Raw genomic sequence first — 22,983 nt, forward strand, 5'->3', positions numbered from 1 at the left:
CTTTAATGCTTTTTCCCCATGATGGCTTTGATCGTGGTTTTAAGGTCCTATATTTTACAGGTGCCAACATTGAGAAGTCTGTGAAAGACCTGCAGCGCTGCTCGGTGTCTCTGGCGCGGTATCGCATGGTGGTCAAGGAAGAAATGGACTCCTCTATCAAGAAGATGAAACAGACATTCTCAGAGCTGCAGAGCTGGTAAGCAGCTGCAGATGGCTGCCAAGTCTATATATTCAAATGTATTATGGCATTTTTGTTTGTTGTATTTTCATTTTGTATTACACTAGTGTAGTGTATTAAACCTGTATGTGCCCCCAGTGCATTAAAAATGTTTTCTTTAACTGATTTTCTACTTCAGGGTCCATAGGGGGTCCACAGGGTTGACCTTGGGGTATAGTTGGGAACCAAATCCGGGCACCACGCAGTTAAAGCTTTTAGCTCCCAGGATGCACTGGGTCCACTCTCCCTATAACCCCACCCCCAAGCCAGAGGCACCTCCGTTTAAGTTGGTGCCCGGCCGGAGTTTTATTCTGTGGTGCAGCTGCAGAACACTCCAAGGATAACAGCGAGCCCAGTCCCCCTGCGTACCTGGCCTTTGGGTGAGTGTACACAGCACTATAGCCTTCCCAGACACTGAATCTGGGCAGTTGAATGTAGCGACATTGTGCAGTATATTATATGTCATGCTTATGTATGTACAGTATATATATGTCTGCATTGTATGTGACTTAAGCTAGTGCTGACTGTCTGTTTTTTCTCTCACCTGTCAGTGTATTTCTATCTCTTTTCTTTCTATCTGCCCTAATACAGCTGTACCTAGGGTGGTTCTGAGACCTCACATTTATATAGTTGTCAATATTTGTGAGGTTTGTCACATACTGTTGCGTGCTGCACGTTGCCATATTTTAGGTGGAACTGTGTGTTGCATATGCTGATAATGGGTCCCTGCAGCTAATCTTAGCGTCACTCAGGACCAGTATGGCGCTGCTTAATATTTCCGCCAAGATAGTTAGTCAGATATGTCTGACCAGGAGATAGAGTGCGATACTGCACCCATCTTTTGCTATCCTGCATGTCATGGACTGCAGGTATTAGTGCAGAGGATTTGACTCAGAAAGGGTTATGTATGCGGCACCATCTGGTGCTGTGCCCCTTACATGACCCCTTGGGCGGTTTGTTTTCTCAGGATCCTCTCCATTGCGGATTGCCGGGCGGGCCCCATTGTCGTAACTCACTTGGGGTTACTTCACCGTACTGCCCTTCTCAACTCAGGGTATCTCGCAGTTTCTTGCACTTTACCCCTGTGTCACAGACTATCGCTCCCTGCAAGGGTTTTTCACAGTACGTGAATTACCTCCAGTACCACAAAGGTCTGTCATTCCCCTTGCAGGGATTACCACAACAGCCACCCGGGTGGATGTCGTTTTCTACGAAATACAATATGGCGTGATATACGCCCTGTGGTTACTTCCCAGTTGGCTCTGCCGTGAACTGTATGATGTATTGGGCTCTTTCCCTCTTACATGGGGGGGAGCCGATTTCAAGTATTATTATTATCTCTGCTTTGGGGCTGTTAGCCAGGTCCATTCTGGTTATAGAGAATGTCGGTCCTGCACCTGCATTTTATGGATCCGTAGGTGGTAACTTTGCCTGAAATTAATATACTCTCTTTCAGGGGCTGTTGCCCGTCCTACCATGGCCATCGCATGGTTGGTTAATACTATTGCATACTGGGCTGATGCATTTGTAACGTTTTTCCCCTCCAACACGTCTGTGGTTCAAATGTCTTTTGCCGCTCACATAAAATTTGCAGTTGTCATATGTGGGAATACCTACATTGGATACCAGTCTTCTAACCTTCTGGGTTTCGGCTGCGACTGTATCCGCCGCAATACACTATGGCAGTGCTCTGGGAAAGCAGAGGTGCAGACACCATCTATGGGGATCTTGTTTGGTCCTGACCTTGACAAGATTGTTGCATCATTGGCATTATCACTAATGAGAAGATACCGTCTTTAGCTACTCCCACTACAATTGGACTAAATCTGTTAAGTCTTTTGACCCTCAGGGTCAGCCTTAAGGCCTGTTTTTTCCTAGGCTGTCGGCCTCCACGAGGGCCACCATATCCAGTACGAGCAGACCTGGACTTCCAGACGACCCTGCTTCTAAGCCTAAGGATAAACCTTCAGCCTGACAGGACAGGTCTACATCTGGGGGATTCCAGAGTGAGATACCGACTTTCTCAGTTCACCCAGTGCTGGTGTCAAGTCACCACGGATGCTTGGGTAGGCGTTGTAATCTTACAGGTACGACCTCTCATTGCTCAGGCGGCCTCCTCACAGGTGTTGTTACATGGGCCCTTCTTCAGACCCGATCAGGGCCTTACAAATCCAGTAAGCTATACAGTCTTTGCGGTAAGCAGAGCTATTTATGCCAGCCTCACTATCTCAGCGAGGGACTGGTTGTTCTACTTTCTTTCTGGGGCAGTGGCTGACTGGTCCTCATTTGCCTGTCCTCTGTCTCAAATTCCTGATTCAGATTCTAAGGGTGCCTGGACTCAGGAGGAGGCCACCATGCTCCATCATCCGATATTTGGAACCTGGGGACTTTATGGTATCTCGGAATATTCAGGACATGTACCTACGGGGTACCTAGAGCCCCCTTATCAGCATGGGTTCAGGTTGCTGTGCCACAGCAACACTTGCAATTTTCTGGTTCTGCCTTTTGGGACTGTCCTCAGCCCTACCCGGGTTTACCAGCTTTCTGACAGTTCACCCATTCAGTGTATCCGACTGCTCCAGTATCTGGACGGCCTCCTGCTCTTAGCAGGATCACCGAGGTACTTTACAGCCCGGTCAGGATAACCCTGGCTTCTTCTCGACACAGATGTTAATCAACGGGGAAAATGTCCTCCCTGCATTCCACACAGGGTATTCTTCATCTGGGAGCCCTGCTGGATTCTCAGAATCTGAGAATTCTTCTGGCGGAAGACAAGATCTCCACTCTTCAACTAGGAGTGCGCGGACGTCTACGCAGTCGACATATGTCATTACACTCTCTGATGCGCGGTCAAAAATCCAGAGTGTCTACCTTTGGAAGGGAGGAATATGCTCGGTTCCATTCGAGGCCTTGCCATAATTGGCTCCTCTCCATAGGGAACGTGTTTTTTCCATCGGATCACTGTTCAAACGATGATGCTCTCTCGGAGGCGAGTCGGTCTCTGGGTGGCTGTGGCCATCTCCTCCAGAGTATTCTTTGCTATGGACAGTGTCTGGTCCGTTTTCGTTTCAGGGCAGTTAGAAGTCTGTCGATTCCGCCCTGCCACTTAACTTGTTGGAACTTTAGGCTGTCTTGGGCCTTCACTCTGGCCTAACACATATTTCATGGTAAACCTGAAAAGGTTCAGTCCGACAGTGTCACGACAGTGGCTTCCACCTAGGCAACACTGATCGTTGGGTGGCACTGACTGGAATGTCGCACATTCTGACATAGTCTACCACAGACTGTGGCATACATAATTCTTATGGTATCGTACCTGTCGCTGCGATCCTCCTGTGTTTAGGATTTCCAGAAGTTCTGGCATTCCTTCCAGCTGACTTGGGTCTCGCCTTCTACCTGGTCTTTCTGAGAGTGCGGATCTCTGCACTGTCAGTAGGGTTCGGCTGTGGAATTGCTCCACTCTCTAGTATCAGATCAATCCTTCAGGGTGTTTTCTGGATTATGCCCCCCTTTGTCTCCCCTAGGGGCTCTTTGGGATTTGGTAGTGGTTCTTCGTGCTCTCCGGGGCATTTGAACCACTAGCTTTGATTGCTATTACATGGTCTATAGCTTAGTCTCTGTCTCTCTTTCTTTTATGGCATTTGCATCTGCCAGGAGAGTGTCTGAATTGGGAGCGTTCTCATGTGGCTTCCTTTTTCTGGTTAGTCCACCATGTCAGGGTTGTGAGTTGCACTCGCCCTGTGTCTTTTCCTAAAGTGGTTTTCAAGTTCCATATTATTCTGGAACTTATGGTACTGACATTTTAGTCACCAGTCCGCTCGGCTGGTGTGGCCTCGTTGACTGTGGTCCGGTCTCCGGATTTATGCCATCCGTTCAAGTTTCTTCAGGAAATCAGACTCCTTATTTGTGGTCTTTGGATTTCACAGGAAAAGATGGCTGGCCAATAGACTGACTTTGGCTAGATGTCTTCGTATGACTATCTCAGGGGCCTACACATAGGATAGGCCTTTCTGTTTCTATTGATGCTTATTCTACTCGAGCTGTGGGTGGCTCGCTGTGGTCTTCTGTCCACACCTTTTTAAAGTTCTATGCATTGGTTTCCTTTGCCTCTCAGGATGCTTCCTTTTGGCGACGAATTCTCCTCTCAGTACAGGAGCGTCCCCACCCATATACGGACTGCTTTGGGACATCCCCAAGGTCAACCCTTTGGACCCCCTATGGACCCTGAAGTAGTAAAGAGATATGGTAAGAACTTACCTTTGTTATCTCTGTTTCTACGAAGTCCATATGGTCCACAGGGCGCCCGCCCTGACTCACCTAGCTTCATATGGGCTGTGTTACTGGTCACCGGTTTCCCGTCTCCTTCTCTGTGAGTATGGTTATTGAGTGTTCCAGTCTTCTCTCTTTCTTTCCTCCTTTGGCTACTTACAAACTGAAGTGCCTCTGGCTTGGGGGTGGGGTTATAGGGAGAGTGGACCCAGTGCATCCTGGGAGCTAAAAGCTTTAACTGCGTGGTGCCCGGATTTGATTCCCAACCTATACCCCAAGGTCAACCCTGTGGACTCTATGGACTTCGTAGAAACAGAGATACAAAGGTAAGTTCTTACCATATCGCTTGTTATTTCTGAAAATGTTGCTTGATCTTTCCTTGCAGTAAATATAGACCTTAAATGTGCTCAGAATATATGATTGGCAGGTAGAGCATTCTGTGAATGCCACTCTTCTGTAAAATACTGTTCCCTTCTCACTTCTGTTACCTGCACAGAGTTGTATCTCCCCTGCCAGAACCCAGAGCAGACTGCAAGTAGGTATCTTGTACGCGTGATTGTTACCCTCGTGCTGGGGTACAGTGTACGTAGGTAACATTATATAGAAAAGGCTACATTCACTACAGACTGTGGGTGGGTGGCCCTTTTCTGTTGACAGGACATGTTCAATGGTTAGAGTACTATAGAGTGCTGAATAAAGCTGCAATTCTATAACCAGATATTATGTAACTGAAGGGAAGGAAACTAAAAAGTATCATATGGTTGTATAGAACAGCTTGGTGGTGTTGGGGACTAGTACAGTAAGAATTGCACAATGAATGGGACACACATGGAGCCATATTCAATTAGAGGCGAAGTTTTCGCCTGTCTGACTGTTCGCTTCATTCGCCTGTTTCAGAGGCGAATCGTCCCCGCTTTTCGCCTAATTCAATTGCAAAACAGGCGAACACGGAAATAGGCGAATACGGAACAGGTGAAAAGTACTGAAAGAATTGGGGAAATCAGTCTGTACCCCAGAAAAAGATGCTCTAACATAGGGAATCAATGTAGATGTGTACTAATAGCCCTAATAAAACTGTTTTGTGTACTTAAGTTGTGTAAATTGCTTGCTATTAGCATTTTTGTAAAAGTGGTGAAGAATGGCACAAAGCTGTATTTTTTGGTGAAAATAAGTAGTCCTGTCAAATTTGGGGTGCTTGAAAATAGGTGCTAGCATGTTTTTATGTCTCTAAAGTGAACTTTTAAAAACCGTGAAAAATCCACCTGCTGCATGCACCTGCAATCCCAAAAACACCTGACCCATACTTGTGGACCCCCAAGAAGTCTTTTTCGCTACTTTTAATGTTTATCCCCCCACTTTTTAAATTTACACCCCAAAAATGACGTCTTTTTTGGGGTGTTCTTAGGTTTTAGTTTCTGTTTTTTTGCGTATTTGTCCTTTGGGGGGCTGTCCCAAGGGGTCTGAGTTGTTTCCCCACGTTTGCACCCCAAAATAAAGATTTTGCATTTTTTTTCACCAGCTATTGATTGGAGAATCATTTTTGGAGAATTGTTTCCACTTAGGCGAAATTGTCCTGGAATTGAATTTGGCGAATTTTTTTTAGGCAAATTTTTCACAAAAAACAGGCGAATATGGCTTTTCACCTCTAATTGAATTCCCCTCCTGGTCTTAAAACAAAATACAACCTAAAACGAATGCACAAGCAAGTCATGCTCCGTAAAATATATCCCAATGCTTAGCCTTGATGAATCAGTAACGACTTCTGATGTATTAAAGAATGCAATTTCCCTGTGAGTGTTTTTCTATTTATAATGCACTTGTAGTCTACCTATACATTTGTTCTTTCTGGCACTTCTGCTGTCAGCATTCCTCTTCTCTATCATTTCTCTGCTTGTTTCCTCTCTTTCGTTTCTTGCTGCTCACGTGTTGACTCCAGGAAACATGGCCTTGGGCTTTTTCATTTCTCCAGCACCTTTGTGGCACGAACCTGCCACGCCAGTACTGCATTGTGCAAGGGAGTATTTTTATGACCCGTGATAACCTCTGCCTCCTCACATTGACAAACCTGAACAACAAAACATATGCTCTATTGACCTGGACAATCTCTGAAATTTAACCTATTGTTTACTGTAAAAAAACAAACATTGTTCATAGCACCCGACTAATCCCTCACACGCCACTGTTTAATGCATTGTATTGTACATAGAGTACTAGGCCCTTTCAGTATCTATGTGAAGCTGATAACAGCTAAAACTAACATTTCCCAATACAAACACCAATCATATTCAATTGGCCACAAGATTTTTGCTGCAAAACATAATGTGGCTATTGCATCCAATTTTTTATTACTGTAGTGATGCGCTTTCCCGATTCTTACACTATACAGTAAAAAAAAATGGATGCGATAAACCAGCTGGAATTGATTTTTTTCAAAAATGGGGAAATCAGTCTACCCTATATTACATTTAACATTGGATAACATTTCTATAACTGGATAACTGTCCCAAAGAAGAATATTTTGCACTATTTTATATGTTCTCAAATGGCTGATTTATGCACCCCCATATACCGGTCCCATATTTATTAGCCCATTTTCTTCACTCTGCAGAATAATATCACAATAATGACATGTAATTATTAGCCCAATTAAGCTAATTGAAAACTACTAATTGATCTCTTGGAGGGTGTCCCAGGAGTTCCGAAACATGTCCCGACAATTTTAACTTAGAATAAAGATGTTTCCCTACTTTACTCAGCACTGGGGCTGAGAGAAAAAATTATGTAGTATATATATATATATATATATATATATATATATATATTTCCACACCAAAAGTTTTCAGAATGGCACAAGTATTGGTTTTCACAAAGTTTGCTGCTTCAGTGTTTTTAGACCTTTTTGTCAGATGTTACTATGCTATACTGAATTAAAATTACGAGCATCTCATAAGTGTAAAGGCTTTTATTGACAATTACATTAAGTTTATGCAAAGAGTCAATATTTGCATTGTTGGCCCTTCTTTTTCAAGACCTCTGCAATTCGCCCTGGCATGCTGTCAATCAACTTCTGGGCCACATTCTGACTGATGGCCGCCCATTCTTGCCTAATCAATGCTTGGAGTTTGTCAGAATTTGTGGGTTTTGGTTTGTCCACCCGTCTCTTGAGGATTGACCACAAGTTCTCAATGGGATTAAGGTCTGAGGAGTTTCCTGGCCATGAACCCAAAATGTCAATGTTTTGTTCCCCGAGCCACTTAGTTATTACTTTTGCCTTATGGCAAGGTGCTCCATCATGCTGGAAAAGGCATTGTTCATCACCAAACTGTTCTCGGATGGTTGGGAGAAGTTGCTCTTGGAGGATGTTTTGGTACTATTCTTTATTCATGGCTGTGTTCTTAGGCAAAATTGTGAGTGATCCCACTCCCTTGGCTGAGAAGCAACCACACACATGAATGGTCTCAGGATGCTTTACTAAACTATAACTAGGCCATAACTAAACTTCCCCTATTCAGAGCTGTCTGTTGCTTGATCTAACAACCAGTATGTCACCAAATTTGGAAGGGAGACTAATTAGGAGATGGGAAGCCCGAATACAAATTACTACAAAAAGCAGCTGATAGGGACAATATGGTGCTGTACAATGTAAAAACGGACAAGTATTTTATTGCTGTTATCATTAGTGTAACAGAATAAATGTTCATTACAGGTTAATCTTGTTATTAATTTGTCTGTCTATTTTCACGCTGGTCTCATTGTGCAGAGCCATATATCATGGCAACGTTTTGCACTAAAACTGTTTTTTGTGGAATCCTGCTTCTCATGTCCTAATTAGTCTCCCTACCAAATTTGGAGGCATTCTGGTTGTTAGATCAAGCTACAAACTGTTCTGGATAGGGGACGTTTAATTATGATAGAGAGAGAGAATGCGATCTGAGGGAGATCTATATATCTAATGAAAAATTATTTTTTTTTTATAATTTTACTGTCTGGGTCCTTGTACATTAATGCAGATGTAGACTTCAACTTGTTTGTAGATGGCTGTTTCCAGAGTGATGAGCAGCAGCAATGGCCTCTCTGAGGTCACTGCAGATGTCTCTTCACCTTGGTGTGATGATAGCACAAATCTGAGAGCTCCAGCTGCTGAAACTTCTGCTCTATATGGAAGTGGTATCATTCTTTCCACATGTGGCTTCTGAATGTTTGCTTATTTGTGGTTGAAGAAATGAGTTCTTTTTCAGCAGAGATTAGGGTTTTAGGGCTTGGTGAGGACTAGTTGATTTATGTCCTGGTATGTAAAAACCCAGTATGCAGAGGATGTAGATTTTCATGCGAAGGCTGACATCTGTGCCTGCTAGTCTGCAGCCAGATGCTTCAGCTCCCTAACCCATGTATATCCCAGTGTTGCATACACAGCAGGTGTGAACCAGGAAGCTCAGTTCCGTATGGTGGAGAAAACCCATCAGCTGCTTTGGCTCTCTGCCTGCTTGGAACCTCCTTCAATAAATATTAAGGGAAAACCTCTTGCTCGAAGTTCAAGCTGGATTTAATAGAATTGCTTTTCCAGTAAGGGTGGTGGCTTGCCCTTTTCTGCACAATGGATACAATAGCAGCATAGGTTTGTTCAGATAATTACTTATTTTCATATTAACCCAGTAAATTGCGGTCACACATCTGCACCAATGTCAGGGCATGCCGAGGCCATGTCAACTGTTCCTTTGCTGTGTGACTGATGCCGGATGTAGAGAACCTTTTCTTTTAATCCTCTTACAATTTCTATTTGATTTGTTGCACATGATTACAGTTCTGACCCGATCTCCTGTTTGATTAAACGGTCACCTTTCTCCAAGTTCTGATTGGCTTTGTGCAAGGCTCATAACCATCTCGATTTTGCTCTCTGGGAATTTTTTTCAAAGATCTGCCTCTGGCCATGACACAGGACCAGTGGTCTAGGAGAGCAGAATACCTCACCAGTAACTTAGTGACTGTTCCCTAGTGTGTCAAATAAATGATATTTTTGTATACTATTATATTAGGCTATATTGTTTGGGTGGCCTATACCATGCGTGACGTTTTAAATGTACATATATTGTCAAATCCAAATGTGTTTTTACAAACTACAGGGAGAAGGAATTAAAAAACTGCAACATGACAGCTGTGCTCCAATACGTTCTTCCCACTGTGACCGTCCTGCTTTGCTATGCTGGGTGTTTGGGTTTTTAGTGTTGTAGCAAGATATAAATTATATAGCCAATTACCCTATTGGTAACGATATTCAATAGTCTTTCCCCTTGCTGATTCTTTTAGGTTTATTAGTTACAGGCTCCATTAATGTACGTCTGGCAGGTACCTTGCTCATCGTGGCTTCTCCTGGTTGCATGGAGAACAATTGGCAATTTTATATAAATTGTACTTACCCTGCATCATTCGGACATAGGCAGGTATGACATAGGCAGGTATTAAGAAGTAGAACATAAAAAAAGAATGACCCAACCTACACTTATTTTTATTTCACAACCCTGCCCCCAAATAACTAGCATGCGATGGTCGCACACCTCATCAGCATCCCCGTGCTGCTAGTCCCTGCATTGACAATCTGGAGAGGGGACATTCACAACGTGCCGTGTCCATTTCTAGCACACATATATTGGCCAGCACTGCGGGCACCCATTGTGCTGTGAGTTTGACCTTCAGGTTCCCAAATGTCAAACAAGAAGTCAGTGAAGCTATGGCGGCGCTCCCTGATATGGAATCCACACAGGTTTTTCCTGTTTGGAGTAGTGGATGATGATAGCTTTAAAATCCTTTTTTAATTGAAGATTTACCTTTGTTAAGGAAACTGACTTTTAAATGCTAAGTTAGCAGAAAGTGCTGTGAATGGATCACAGTTTGCTATTGGTGATGTACAGGACAGTATTAATTCTTCGGGGAACCTGTCTGTTCTTTTGGGCACAGAGGAGAAGTGCTGAGAATCCCCGGAATAGGGTCATTTTGAGCATAAAAGTCTGAAATACTACAGGAACAGAACTTGTTATTGAGACTACAATATAGTGCTAATCAATTCTTGTAGAGAAAGCAGTGTGGTCTGTCACTACATACAAGTAATGTGGTAAACGAACTGGTCTCTGGACTCTCGTATCACCATGATTATATGTTCTGTCTCCATGTGCAAGAAAGTGTTTTCAGATGGAAAATGTATGCTAACATTTACATAAACTTTTCCCATGCAAAGCCAAACCACACAGAAAAAGCCTCGTATCTAGGAACTGTGGATGGAAGCATGCAGATAATCAATTATAAGCATGGCAACCTTTTACAGAGCAATCTTACCAACAGGAAGGCTATAGCAGTGACTCTTCTTGCTGACTGGAATCTGTGAAACCAGCTAGAAACTAGTAGCCCTGTTCTCACAGCCTCTTTCCTACACTGTAGATCTGCTGCCACCTACTGGCTGATTGAATTGTAGTTTTCTTGCACATTTACTGTTCGTTTTTATTGAATAACTATTGTTGCTCTTATTTTTTCAGCCTCATGGACAGAGAAGTGACACTTCTAGGAGAGATGGACAAGGTGAAAGCAGAAGCAAGTATGTACTCAATCACACCTAGCAGTATTTATAGGATATGTGTATATATATATATATATATATATATATATATATATGTATGTGTGTGTGTATATATGTGTGTGTATATAATATATATATATATATATATATATATATATATATATATATACACACACACACACACAAACGTTAAGTATTCAAATATTCCGAAATACGGAATATTTTCAGCATGACTGAGATAGTGAAAACGTTGATTTTTGATGGTTCAATGCACACAAACTTTGTTTAAGGCACAAAATTATTAAAAATAAGGTATAAATTGACCTATAGGCTGTGTGTATAAGGTGTATATGACACATAAATAAATTTCATGTATGTACACAAACTTTGTTTGGGCCACAAAATTATTGAAAATATTGTCTAAAATTACCTTCAGGCTGTGTGTATAAGGTGTATTTGAATCATAAATGCATTCTGTGTTTAGATTTGGGCCGTATACCTAAGATATTTCATTATGATATGCAATTATTCCAAAATACGGAATATTCCGATATCCAAAATACCCCTGGTCCCAAGCATTTTGGATATGGCAGACTCAACCTGTATGTATGTATGTATGTATGTATGTATGTATATGTGTGTGTATTTTCCTCATTGTTTGGTTTTCACGTATTGATCTGCATTCATTTTCCATTACACCAGATTATTTTCCTCCCTGTTTAGAGTTTTTCAAATTTACGAATTTGTCGATTTTCAAAAATTACTAAAACATAAAGTCTGTATTGCCAAAGAGTGAAGAACAGATGTGCCTTATTTTCACAATCCTATGACTAGACATAGGACGTTATGTATAAAAAGAATATATGAAAATATACAAATTGAACTATGCCTTGTTCTGCTTGATTTGACCTGAAATGGATCGTGCCAAGCTCATTATCAGATATCTTCTTTCAAAAAATACACTCGTTTGCATAAACTTCCTATGTCTTCTTAAAGTGTATTCAGTAAGATCCAACGATTTGTTTCTGCTCTGACCTCTCTTTCCCCAGTGGAGATCCTGGACAGCCGGCAGAAGAAGGCAGAGGAGCTGAAGAAGCTCACAGATGTGGCCGTACGTCTGTCAGAGGAGCAGTTGGCAGAACTACGTGCAGATATAAAGGTCGGGAATCCAGATGTTAAAACAGAATCAAATATTTTATTCTGTTATGTTTATTTATACCATTATATCGTAGGAGAAATGTACAATGTTAAAAGGTTTGTTATATTCAAGTTTTTATGATCGCTGATGGAATCTTCCAGACACCGCTTCCAAAGCTCTGTTGAATAAAGTGATTGTGGAATCAGGCCCTGTACTTATTGTCCCTGTCCTAAATACTTTGAAGCAAGAGTTTACAAACCATTTTGTCCTGGGACCCTATCGGACAATAAAAATGATTACAGGACCCCAGCAAGTTACCGCAGAATGGCCGCCAGACATGCGTGGTCAGCAGACTGCACATGCACAGAAGTAGCGCTGCAGAGGCACAAAAGTGACTGCTAATGCGATGACTCCATTCCTTACACATCGCAGGGACGGGCTCCTTTTGGATCCCCTGACCCCACGTGTTTTTTTTAATACATTTAGGTGAATGTCAAATTTATACCCCCTGTGAAGGCTTTGGGGGGGACCAAGCTGAGATCGTCGTGACCCACAGTTTGAGAACCGCTGCTTTAATACCAAGACATCTAGCTGGTGTCTTTATTACTCCATGTTTTTCCAGCAACAATACTGTGGCGCTGACAGCTAGATTTCCACGTGATCACATGATTCCCAGTCACACCAGCACCTCCTCAGAGCATTACATAGCTGCATGCTTTTACACTCGCCTGAAATCCAGCTCCCAGCTGCTTCATCACAGCTTATGTCTTTCAGCATTTTGTCAGTGAGCGCAAGTACGATGAGGAACTGGGCCGCGCTGCTCGCTTTACAGCAGACCTGGAAACCCTAAAGAAGAGCATAGAGTCCTTTGGACAAGGTTAGTGTCCCTAATCCATTATCTGTATGTAAGGACACTGAAATAGCACTCAATAAAATGTAAGGCCTATATTGACCAATGCAGCTTAATTCTGAGTGAGTTTGTATACATGTTAGTGTATAACGTGTCATTAGCATGTTTGTTATAGCTGTTGTGTGGGTATGTCTGGTGGTACTTAATGGTCGTATATGTGGTGATCTGAAATTAGAACATTGTTGGTACAATAAATTCTTACTGGATGCAGCTGCTCCTGTAGTCTTGAAGTAATAACCATCCTGCCCCCACCCACTGTGCGTGCATCAAATCAGTATTTGTTATTGCCGCTTACATTACCCTGACAGCTTTATGTTTTCCTAATTGTTTCCATTATCGAAGTGCTAAAAATCCTGCATTCTGCTACTATAAAAGTGATGAACGTTCCCAGGCAATGTGTTTGTATGTGTATTAGATACAGAGCTCATCACCCATTAGCTGTGGCTGCTAGAGTACATCTCCCTGATATCGCCAGTTTAATCTCAGTCTTCCTGTCACTGTCTATGCACAGAAACGTGCAGGTGGTTTATGGTCCTGGCCTGGAACTGTTGCTATGCTTTGTGCACATGGGAATCTTTCAATCGCTCTAGAGGTGATAAACCTGAGCTAATTGTTCCAGTTATGTAAGATTAGCGTCTAATATAAAAAATAAACTTTGCAAGTTACACAACATATTCTAAAATAACACTTAGGCTAAGGATGTTGTCCACTATTTAACCACTAAATGAACCTGTTTCGCAGACATTATGATCCAGTGTTCATTGAAATACACTAAGCCTCTTCATCTGACATCTAATTGACATCCTAACCTGTGATTCCAGACTGCTCCTAAACTGTGCTGTCTGCATTACCTCAAAATACATAAAAAATGTAAACTAAATCCAGCGTGGCGGAGCAGTAATCTAAGATTCGTCATATTTAACCACTACGGGCCTGATTCAGAATTGTATGTTAACATTTCCGGAAACTGCAATTTTTGTAGCCGTGGACGTGCGAGACTATGCTAAGCTGCGTGGCAGGGATTTGTACGGAGGCACCCACCTGAGCCATTGCAGCTGTCCACAACTGCGTACACAAACGCAGCATCAGATCAGACAAACATAGACTTCATGGGGGCGATTCAGTTGTTTTTGAGTGCCCGAACACCCGTCACTTTAAACGTGGCTATATTCACTTGTTACAGCTCTGGGCGCCCATTCATTTATCATGCTGGTCACAGAAATAATGGGCGCCCATGGTATGGACGCCTGAACCGGGCAACAATTGAATTGCTGCATCAGGAGTAGGGCGTCTAAAAAGTAATTGAATTTCCACGTAACTGAGACACCAGAGCAGTGTTGACTGCATACGGACTGCAGGCGCAGGACGTTACACTCCCCCAGAATGGTTGTAACACGTCTGTGTTTTTAGCCAACACTCCCCGTTGCCTCCCCCAAAGGCTCATCCTCACACTGTGAATAAGGCTTGCAGTGTGCGACTACAGTAATGTTCCTTTCACACATGCGGAGTGCGACTCAGACACACTCACAACTTGCAGTCAGGCCCTATGTGGCATCTGCTTCTATACAAATATCTGTTACACACGCGCACACCTTAATTCCTAATCCGCCTCTTAGTTATGGCTTTTATAGAACGCTCACTGTAAATATGACCATATGTATTAAAGTAATAGTCTTTTTTCCTTTTTCTTTTTTTTTTTATTGTCTGGTGTGGCTGATATGTAGTTTTGATGTATTGCTAATATCTTGTCACAAATTTTTTTTAAAATTTTTTTTAAACTATACAATGTTCTTATGTGACTAAGGTGTGCACATCGATCTAATACTTCCATTCCGTACATCAGCTTGTGGTGACATTCTTTGTGCACCTCCATATTCCCAGCATAGTTCATTCTCTCCATGCTGCCTGTAGGCTTTTTCAAACTAGCAGCATGATGTTTAATGCTGGCAAGTCAGCAGTGATGTTAGCACAGCATGTGTACCGTGTTGGCTGGAGGACTCCATCTCTTGCTATGTGTAATCTGTTTGGTAATGACTATGATATACTACATGCTGCGATCTGAATGTATTTTCTATTTGCTTTTCAGTTTCCCACCCAAAGAACAATTACTCTGCACGCTCTCGATGTTGTTCTTTGACTAGTCCCAGTGACATCTCCACTCCGTCCACGCCAGAACCATCCTCTACCCCCAGCCTAATTACAGCCAATCGAAAGCCTACAGCCACAGGAGACTTGTCTGCAGGAGCCAGTCATTATAGTGCCAGGCAAAACCAACCACCTAGACAGGTACTACTTATTGTGGTTGTTATACACAGGTACTACTTATTGTGGTTGTTATACACAGGTACTACTTATTGTGGTTGTTATACACAGGTACTACTTATTGTGGTTGTTATACACAGGTACTACTTATTGTGGTTGTTATTATTACACCGGGGAACAGTCAATCTGTTGCCAGGGACTTAAGAGTCGATTTCGGTTAATTTTGTGCTCCTGATCATGAATATGCCATGCTTATTTTTAATTGGCTCTAGTTTTTGAGATCTGCATATGTCTTTAATATTTATGAAAATTTAAATTAAACAATGTTAAAAATAGTTAAAAATATTTTTTTTTTATTCTTATTAAATTTGATTCATAAAATGTTATAAAAAGACACAGGATAATTACATACATAAGTGTTAGGAAGCTATTAGAACCGTTTTTTCCAGGATTTTCTTTTGTATTCTTGTTGCGGTCAGTCCCTTTGCAGTAATCAGCCATCGTGTGACGATCCCACCTTCCTTGATATCTTTCTTCCATTACCTGAATATCCTGGTGGAACTGTTCACCCTGTTCTTCAGTTAAATCTCCTAGATTGCACCGGAAGTGATCTAAATGGCTGTACAAAAAATTTACTTTTAATACTCATGTTGGCTCCTACTTTCTCGAAACATTTTAGCAGGTAGTGGACTATATCATGATAGTTGTCTGCCTTGTGATTGCCTAAAAATGTTTGAATGGCAAACACATAACTCAGCCATGCTTCAGATTCAGTTTCAGACATAGATGTGGTAAAATTTGGATTCTTCGCCAGTTTCCGTATCTGTGGGCCATCAAAAATTCCTGCCTTTAATTTTTCAATACTAAGAGGTGGAAATGTTCGACAAATATACGTGAAACAATCGGCTGACTTGTCCAATGCTTTTACAAATTGTTTCATTAAACCCAGTTTGATATGGAGAGGCGGCAGTATGATTTTTTCCTGTCAATTAAGGGCTCATAAATGATGTTGGCTTCTCCTACAGTTATAACTTCTCTTTAAAGGCCATACGGTTTGCTGCCAGTGCTTTTGTTTTGCACGACTATCACATAACTATATGTGACAGGGATACTTAGTATATCCACTTTGCTGCCCAAGTAGAAAGTTTACTATTTTTAAATCGACCTAAACAGACCACTGATGCTGAGAATAAGCAATTTTTCCTAAGACTAACTTGATATTTTCATACTGTTTTATTAAGTTTTGTTGAATGACCGATAGGAATCGACGCAAATGTATTCCCATTGCGCAGTAATACGCATTTTAAGCTCCTTTTAGAACTATCCAAAAAGAGCCGCCAGTCTTCTTCTCAATATTCTGGTAAGCCCATCATCAGGAGAAGTTCTGGAATATTGTTGCAATACACAAGATTGTTATCTTGGCTAAAGAGCGGCAGTATGACTTGCTCTCTAATTCGATACGACGTTATAGTAACATCCGGCTCAAGACAGTTCTTTTCTTGAAGTCAGAATGATAAAAGCTCAGCTTCTAGTTTCGATAAATTCAGGTCATGAATTAAATAGTTTAGTTTCTTTTGAGAAAATTTGTTTGGAGTAGAGGAACTTTCTTCAAACTCACTTTCATCTGTGTTGTCCCTTGCAATGGATGAAGTTAACATTTCCACGTTATCACATTCAACTTCGCACAAAGAACTGAATGATGGTACAGGTAAATCTTCACTATGTGGTATAGGTTGGCTTGCAGAATTCATTCTTTGTGTTTCTTAAATCGATTCATACCCTTCACATTTACAGCACAAAAATAGCAGTCACTCACGTGAACTTTTGGCTCACACCAACCCCATCATAGGTATGCCGAATTTTTAAGTCCTTTTCGATCACCTTTAATCCAATTGAGTGACTCCACGCAGGTTTTACAAACTTTGTGAGGCACCCAAATCCTGTCTTGCTGGCTTATGTGATGTCCAAAATAAGCCTGATACACTTGTCTTACGAATACAGTTATATTTTTTCTTTCTTTTGCAACATTATATTTGCCACAAATAAACAAAAAACATCAGGGTTGTTAGTACACCGTCTCCGAGAAGAACTAATTTTTACGGCAGAAACGTTTTGTTTCACACATTCAGTGCTAACTCCCAACAAAAGCTGGGGATGTACTGAATAAAACAAGCCCAAATGACGGGAAATTAGGTGAGGTGGGACAGAGAGGGCCGAACAAAGGAACAGGAGGTGTGCTAACTGCGTCACTCGGTCTTTCTGTATGCTGGGAGGAGGCGTGGCTGTGGTGTGAGGATGTCCCAGCGGGGTCAGCAGAGCGCGGCCATGCCTCCTCCCAGAGTTAGTGAGGAGATTTGAATGTGTTATGTGTCTCAAACGTGACTGCCAGCTACGTTATCACAAATAAAACAAATTCTTGTGATTGTTGAAAGAGGATAGTTGTTAAAGTCGATTCTGTTAAGTAAAGCAGGCCTAGACTAGTAAGGTACTTCAAATGGAGAAAATAATTGAATTTTATAATTTTTCATTAATTTGAAAACTGGAGCCATTTCAGCTATAGCGAAGATCTAATGCAAAAATAGGACCTGCGAGTACTCTCAAACCGATCTTAAATCCTTGGCAAGAAAAAAAAATATTTTGTTTTGTTCCCCAGTGTCGTCATTGTTAATAGCTTATTTTCTGTAATTTAACTTTTGTCATGTGTAATTGCTAATGAACTTTATAGGACTGTACGGACTATTGTTCATTGATCATGTATGCTCCAGAATATAGCTGCTAAATATCTGTTTCTACATGTCGTCTTAACAATCTAGATAATGTACATCTACATAAAGATAATTTTGATTTAAACCATTCTTTTTGAGAATATTTGTCCATAAATGTGTCATTGCTACAGGTCAGTAGGCATCCAGTTTCTGTGAAGACCATGTTAGCCAGCATGTTTTACTGTTGTACCATGTAGGTAGGCTTAGGACTCTTATAACCTTTTCCAATTTCACTTTTTTTAGGGACTTCCAATGAATAAAAGACCAGGACAGGGCTATCGACCTCAGGGCCCGCGTCAAAACTACCACACTAGCAATATGAGATATGATAACACCAATCGCAACCGGAACAGCTCCTGGTATCATTCCAACCCCCGAAACCAGAGCTACTATCCCCAGGTACCTCGTCAGCCCAGTGACCGTACGTCCACCTATCCTTCTGGAACCAATGGACCCGCTGCCACCTCAGAGTCCGTCCAAACAAGCGTTTTAGATCCTGATAATAAGGCCCTACCACAACGTAAACCAAGGGTGAACCTTGCATCAGCTTCCTGAGACGGGAGGAACCCTACGCCTTTAGTCCGCACTTTCAATGTTCAACTCTGTAACTTGACTTTAGAAAACTGTTAGATTTATTAACAAAAAGAAACGTTTACAGCCAGCTGTTTCTGTGCCACTTTTCTCCTTTTACCTTGTCTTTTTCAAAGCCTCTCATTTCTTGTCTTTTTTTTTTCTTAATGGACACTTTTTGCCCACCTTAGCGTTCAAGCCATTGCTTATCGGCTCTTCCATGAGTTGCTACATTGTGTTGGCATCTTCATGCTACTCACTTTCTCAAATAGCCACCACCTGTCTTTGTTTAGTTGGAGGACAAGAAACAACATACTGGGGGAGTTACCAGTTCTTGCCACTGGCGTAATGATATCTTTACACTATCCAAGCTCATGGGCTCCCAGCAATTGCAGTTTCTTGAGTTGTTTAGTCTGCCACTACTTGTATATAATGGGAATCTATGCAATGTCAGGAGAGGCATGAAACTCTTTAACCTCATCATGGAGTCGTTATGTGACATTGCTAGGTTTCTATATTGGTGGTTGTATTCAAACCCTTTATCTTCAGCTTTATATACCAGTACTTTTATTTACATCCTAGATATCCCTTTCTTCTGTCAGTCTTCAAAGTGCCTTGTTTTTGTACTGGTATTATCTAATTCCCCTCTCTTTCTTACATTCCCCAAATGCTACCCTTTTTGGGTCTGAGCTGGAAAGTACAATCATTGTTGGGAATGTGTCAGCTGAACGGTCTTTCCCATAAGTTCTCCCATTTTTAGAATGGCTTGACGCAAGTTTTCAGCAGTACTTAGAACTTGGTTGACTATGCCACCATGTTTTTCCTTTCTTTGACAATATGTAGTTCCCGTACATCTTTGTTTGAAACAATTTCCACTATAGACAGGATCAAATTGTTATCTACTCTCTGCCTATCTGCCCAAAATGGAAATTTTTAAGCATCTGCTCAGGATCAGCATTATTGTAGAAAACAGATGGAGCCAAATTAGTGTCATTTCTTCCTCTGTCATTCTCCCGCCCAGCCGTTTGTGGACCAAAGAGTGAAATTGCACTATCCTATGGGTGTGGCAATGTAATGGACCACAGGCTGCAAGTTTTTTCATGATCCCGTGAACTCATTAGGGCAGTATCCCCATTGCTTATTGCTCCTCTTGTCCAAAGATGCACCTTTCAGCACCAATATTTATGTGTCTTGTTTTTCTCTTGGTAATGGAGGGAGGGAGTAATGTTTATCCAATTTTACTTTATTATTATATAACAGCCTGTGTTCTAAGGGCTTTGATGTTGTTACATTCCCTAGTACAACACACATTAACTAATGAAAAAGTAAACACGTTACATATATCCACTATAGGCGTGTTAAGTAACCAGACAGAGTAAGGCCTGTACCGGAATAACTCTTAAATGACCATGATGTGTAGCACAGCATTTGTATGTTATGGCTGTCTTATGCCTTTTATTATTGGCTTTCTACTCTCTCTCTGGCTGTTTGATTTTGGTACAGTCACAAAGAACATTCCATGGAGTAACTGTGAAGAATAGTTCTCATCCTTAAAAACAATCCTGTAGTGCCGGTGTCATGTACTCTGTACAGTAATACCATACATTATTAGTTAAAAAAAATGCTATGCAGAATTTTATTCTTATGGTTCATGATCTTTACATGGTATATAATTATAGAGAAGGAACATGTTCATGAAGTTATATAAATGGTAGTGAGCTATTGCACACAGGTTAACAATGTATAGTGATGCATGGAACCTTCACGTATGGCAAAGTCTTGTCTTTGCAATCAGGACCTCAATAAAGTGATTGAAAAGTGGCAGCCTGCATTTGGACCTAACTCATTAGTAACAGGATGACAGCATGCTGTAAGGTGGTTATGGCTCTCTGCCTCTAGATGCGGTATTCTGGAATTAATCCCCAGCATATAGTAACATTATGATGGCCATGCTTTGTATGTGAGATGTCAGTGGTAGCTCTTCCATTGATAAATTCACATGTGATTTTATATATTAGTGTTTTTTTTATTTCAGCACAAGCAGTCCTTTTCATACTGGACTTTCTCAATGCTCTTAAAGGTATCAATCCAAAACTGCTAAACGTCATCAAGAGATGTATACTGTGTCCTTGCTGTGCGTCTCCAAACTACCCTGCATGCATGACACAGGTATTGCAGGTCCATTGTCCTACAAGATGAGAGATGCCTTAGTGAAGCCTCTTCTTCAGGACACAGCTGGCTGCATTACTAGGCTTGCTATGTTCCTGAAAATAGAAGTATTACTTCTCAACATTTGAAGTATGTGTCTGCATTATTGTCATCTTGTTATAGGATTTTTCCTATGGACCTATAACTACCTATGTGTTTTTTCCAATGGTAAACCCAAGAAAAAACAAAACAAAAAGTATACCCAAGGTGCTGGAATAGAAATATCAGTATACCAAAACAGTACATTTAAATCTACCTTGATGATGAATAACAGTGTGTGAATCAAGCTGTTGTGTTACATGGTAGCCAGCCAAAAATGCAAATAATGGACAACAGCGCTGCGTTCACTCAGCTACTCGGAAGTAAAAACAGGAGATAATGTCTCGACCACATGAAATTGATGTTTTATTACATATACAATAATTACACGCTAATTAGGATAATACATATCATATATTAAAAATAAAAAACACAAATAGAATTTCTAAGCATCTCTCAGCAAGAAAAATGTATATAAAAGAATCCTCTCTTAGTAAGATAAAAATCCAGTCTCTGGGGCTAAATCGCTCAGAAACGGCTAACAACAATGTCTCACCATAATGGCATCAGTCTCCATACGTTTGGAAATGTGACCCTTTGTGCAAAGGAGGATAAATATATGCTAGTACTAATTCAGAGCTACGATGTGCTGATAGCCACAGGAACTGTGTCCACAATATATAAGGAGCCAATAGCAGTAACTGTGTACCCACCGCAGTGCATAGAAGCAGCGTCCACAGCACCGCTGTGTGGGACATGTACCAGCGATCAGCAGACCTAAGAGTTATGCTGGCAGGTAAACAGTCTAGGTGAGCATCTCCTGGAGCTCCGGCCAAACACGCTGTGCAGTGACCAAGACACACAGGTGCTCGCACACACAGGAGCACACTGAAACCGGAGCTCCTTGTACAGGTCATCATGCAAGTCAGCTGGGTTCAGATGGCAGAGTAGCGAGGTAACAAAGTGGCAGAGAGGCACTAAACAGTAAAACAGCCCTGACAGGTTTCTTACCCGGAGCGGGATTTATTCTGAAGTGTGGCCAGCTTTACTTGTGCACATCCCCCAACATTATCAGATGAAAAATGAAGAGTACTAGACCATGCCCAATTTAGTTGTAGTAGTCATTTGCCGCACCAGTTGCAAACCATAGGTTGTAAGCTCTCCTACAATAGTAGTGTGCCTAAAATATTCCAGATTTATGAACATAAATAATGTGAATGTATAATTTGATCAAAGTGCAATATATGACCCATTTTTGTTTTTGTAATGTTATAGATGTTTAATCAGTGCTCATAGGGGGCGAGTCAGTTCAGTGCGATTTGAATAGTGCTGGGACTGAGTTCCCAGAGCTATTCAATTGTCCCCATTGCACCCTGCGTTTAAGTCGGTAGATGCACCGTTAACTGGGTGTTTAGTTGCGGTAACCTGCATTCTCAAACTTAAGTGCCTGCCACATTGCTGTTAGCACATGCACTAAGCCTGAGAAAAGAATCGCTGCATTAGTTTAGTCTGATTTCTGTCTCGCCTCAGGAGGGTGCGAGCAGAAATCCTCTAGTCTGGGATAACAGCGGTGTCAATTGAATAGATCCAGGAGCTATTAAACATCACCCCCATAGATACTATGGCCATTATAAGTAGTGAACATGGCCAGTTACTTTTAAATAAACGTGAAGGATAAAAGAGAGAAGGGTATCTGCACACTAATTATTGTAAAGTTAGGCCCCATATATAATCAAATAAATAATATTTAGAAATGGGGTTGCAGCCCTAGTCAACCAAATTGAATCATAGAGTTGAGGGAAAGAGTCGGGTTGTATTTATTGGCACACAAAGAGATTGGGACTTAATATAATATAACTTTTATTTGATATTGGGCTACAATTATTCCAAATCAAGGGGATTATACAGTGAAATATATAGGTAAAAAAAAAAAAGCTGTCTTTATAGTGAAACGTGCACGTTGGCGTTTCAGCGGGTCCACTGTTTTTTTTGTTGATAAATAATTATTGCCTGTACGAGTTCAATATATGCATATTATGA

At 41.4% G+C, this 22,983-nt stretch overlaps 1 protein-coding gene across 2 annotated transcripts in view; it reads left to right on the forward strand.

The window, feature by feature from the left end:
- Positions 1-20,520, forward strand: part of SPATS2 (spermatogenesis associated serine rich 2) — a 127,284-nt gene extending 106,764 nt beyond the window's left edge. For both annotated transcript variants that reach the window (XM_088448996.1, XM_088448997.1), the window contains exons 8-13: positions 61-196; positions 11,011-11,069; positions 12,101-12,210; positions 12,964-13,066; positions 15,186-15,385; positions 18,370-20,520. In XM_088448996.1, the coding sequence (XP_088305122.1) occupies positions 61-196; positions 11,011-11,069; positions 12,101-12,210; positions 12,964-13,066; positions 15,186-15,385; positions 18,370-18,681 (920 nt within the window). In that variant the 3' untranslated portion in view covers positions 18,682-20,520. The remainder of the gene's footprint in view (positions 1-60; positions 197-11,010; positions 11,070-12,100; positions 12,211-12,963; positions 13,067-15,185; positions 15,386-18,369) is intronic.
- Positions 20,521-22,983: the final 2,463 nt, after the last annotated feature.

This window comes from Taudactylus pleione, unplaced genomic scaffold, assembly GCF_031769625.1.
Source record: "Taudactylus pleione unplaced genomic scaffold, aTauple2 ptg000005l, whole genome shotgun sequence".
NCBI lineage: Eukaryota > Metazoa > Chordata > Amphibia > Anura > Myobatrachidae > Taudactylus > Taudactylus pleione.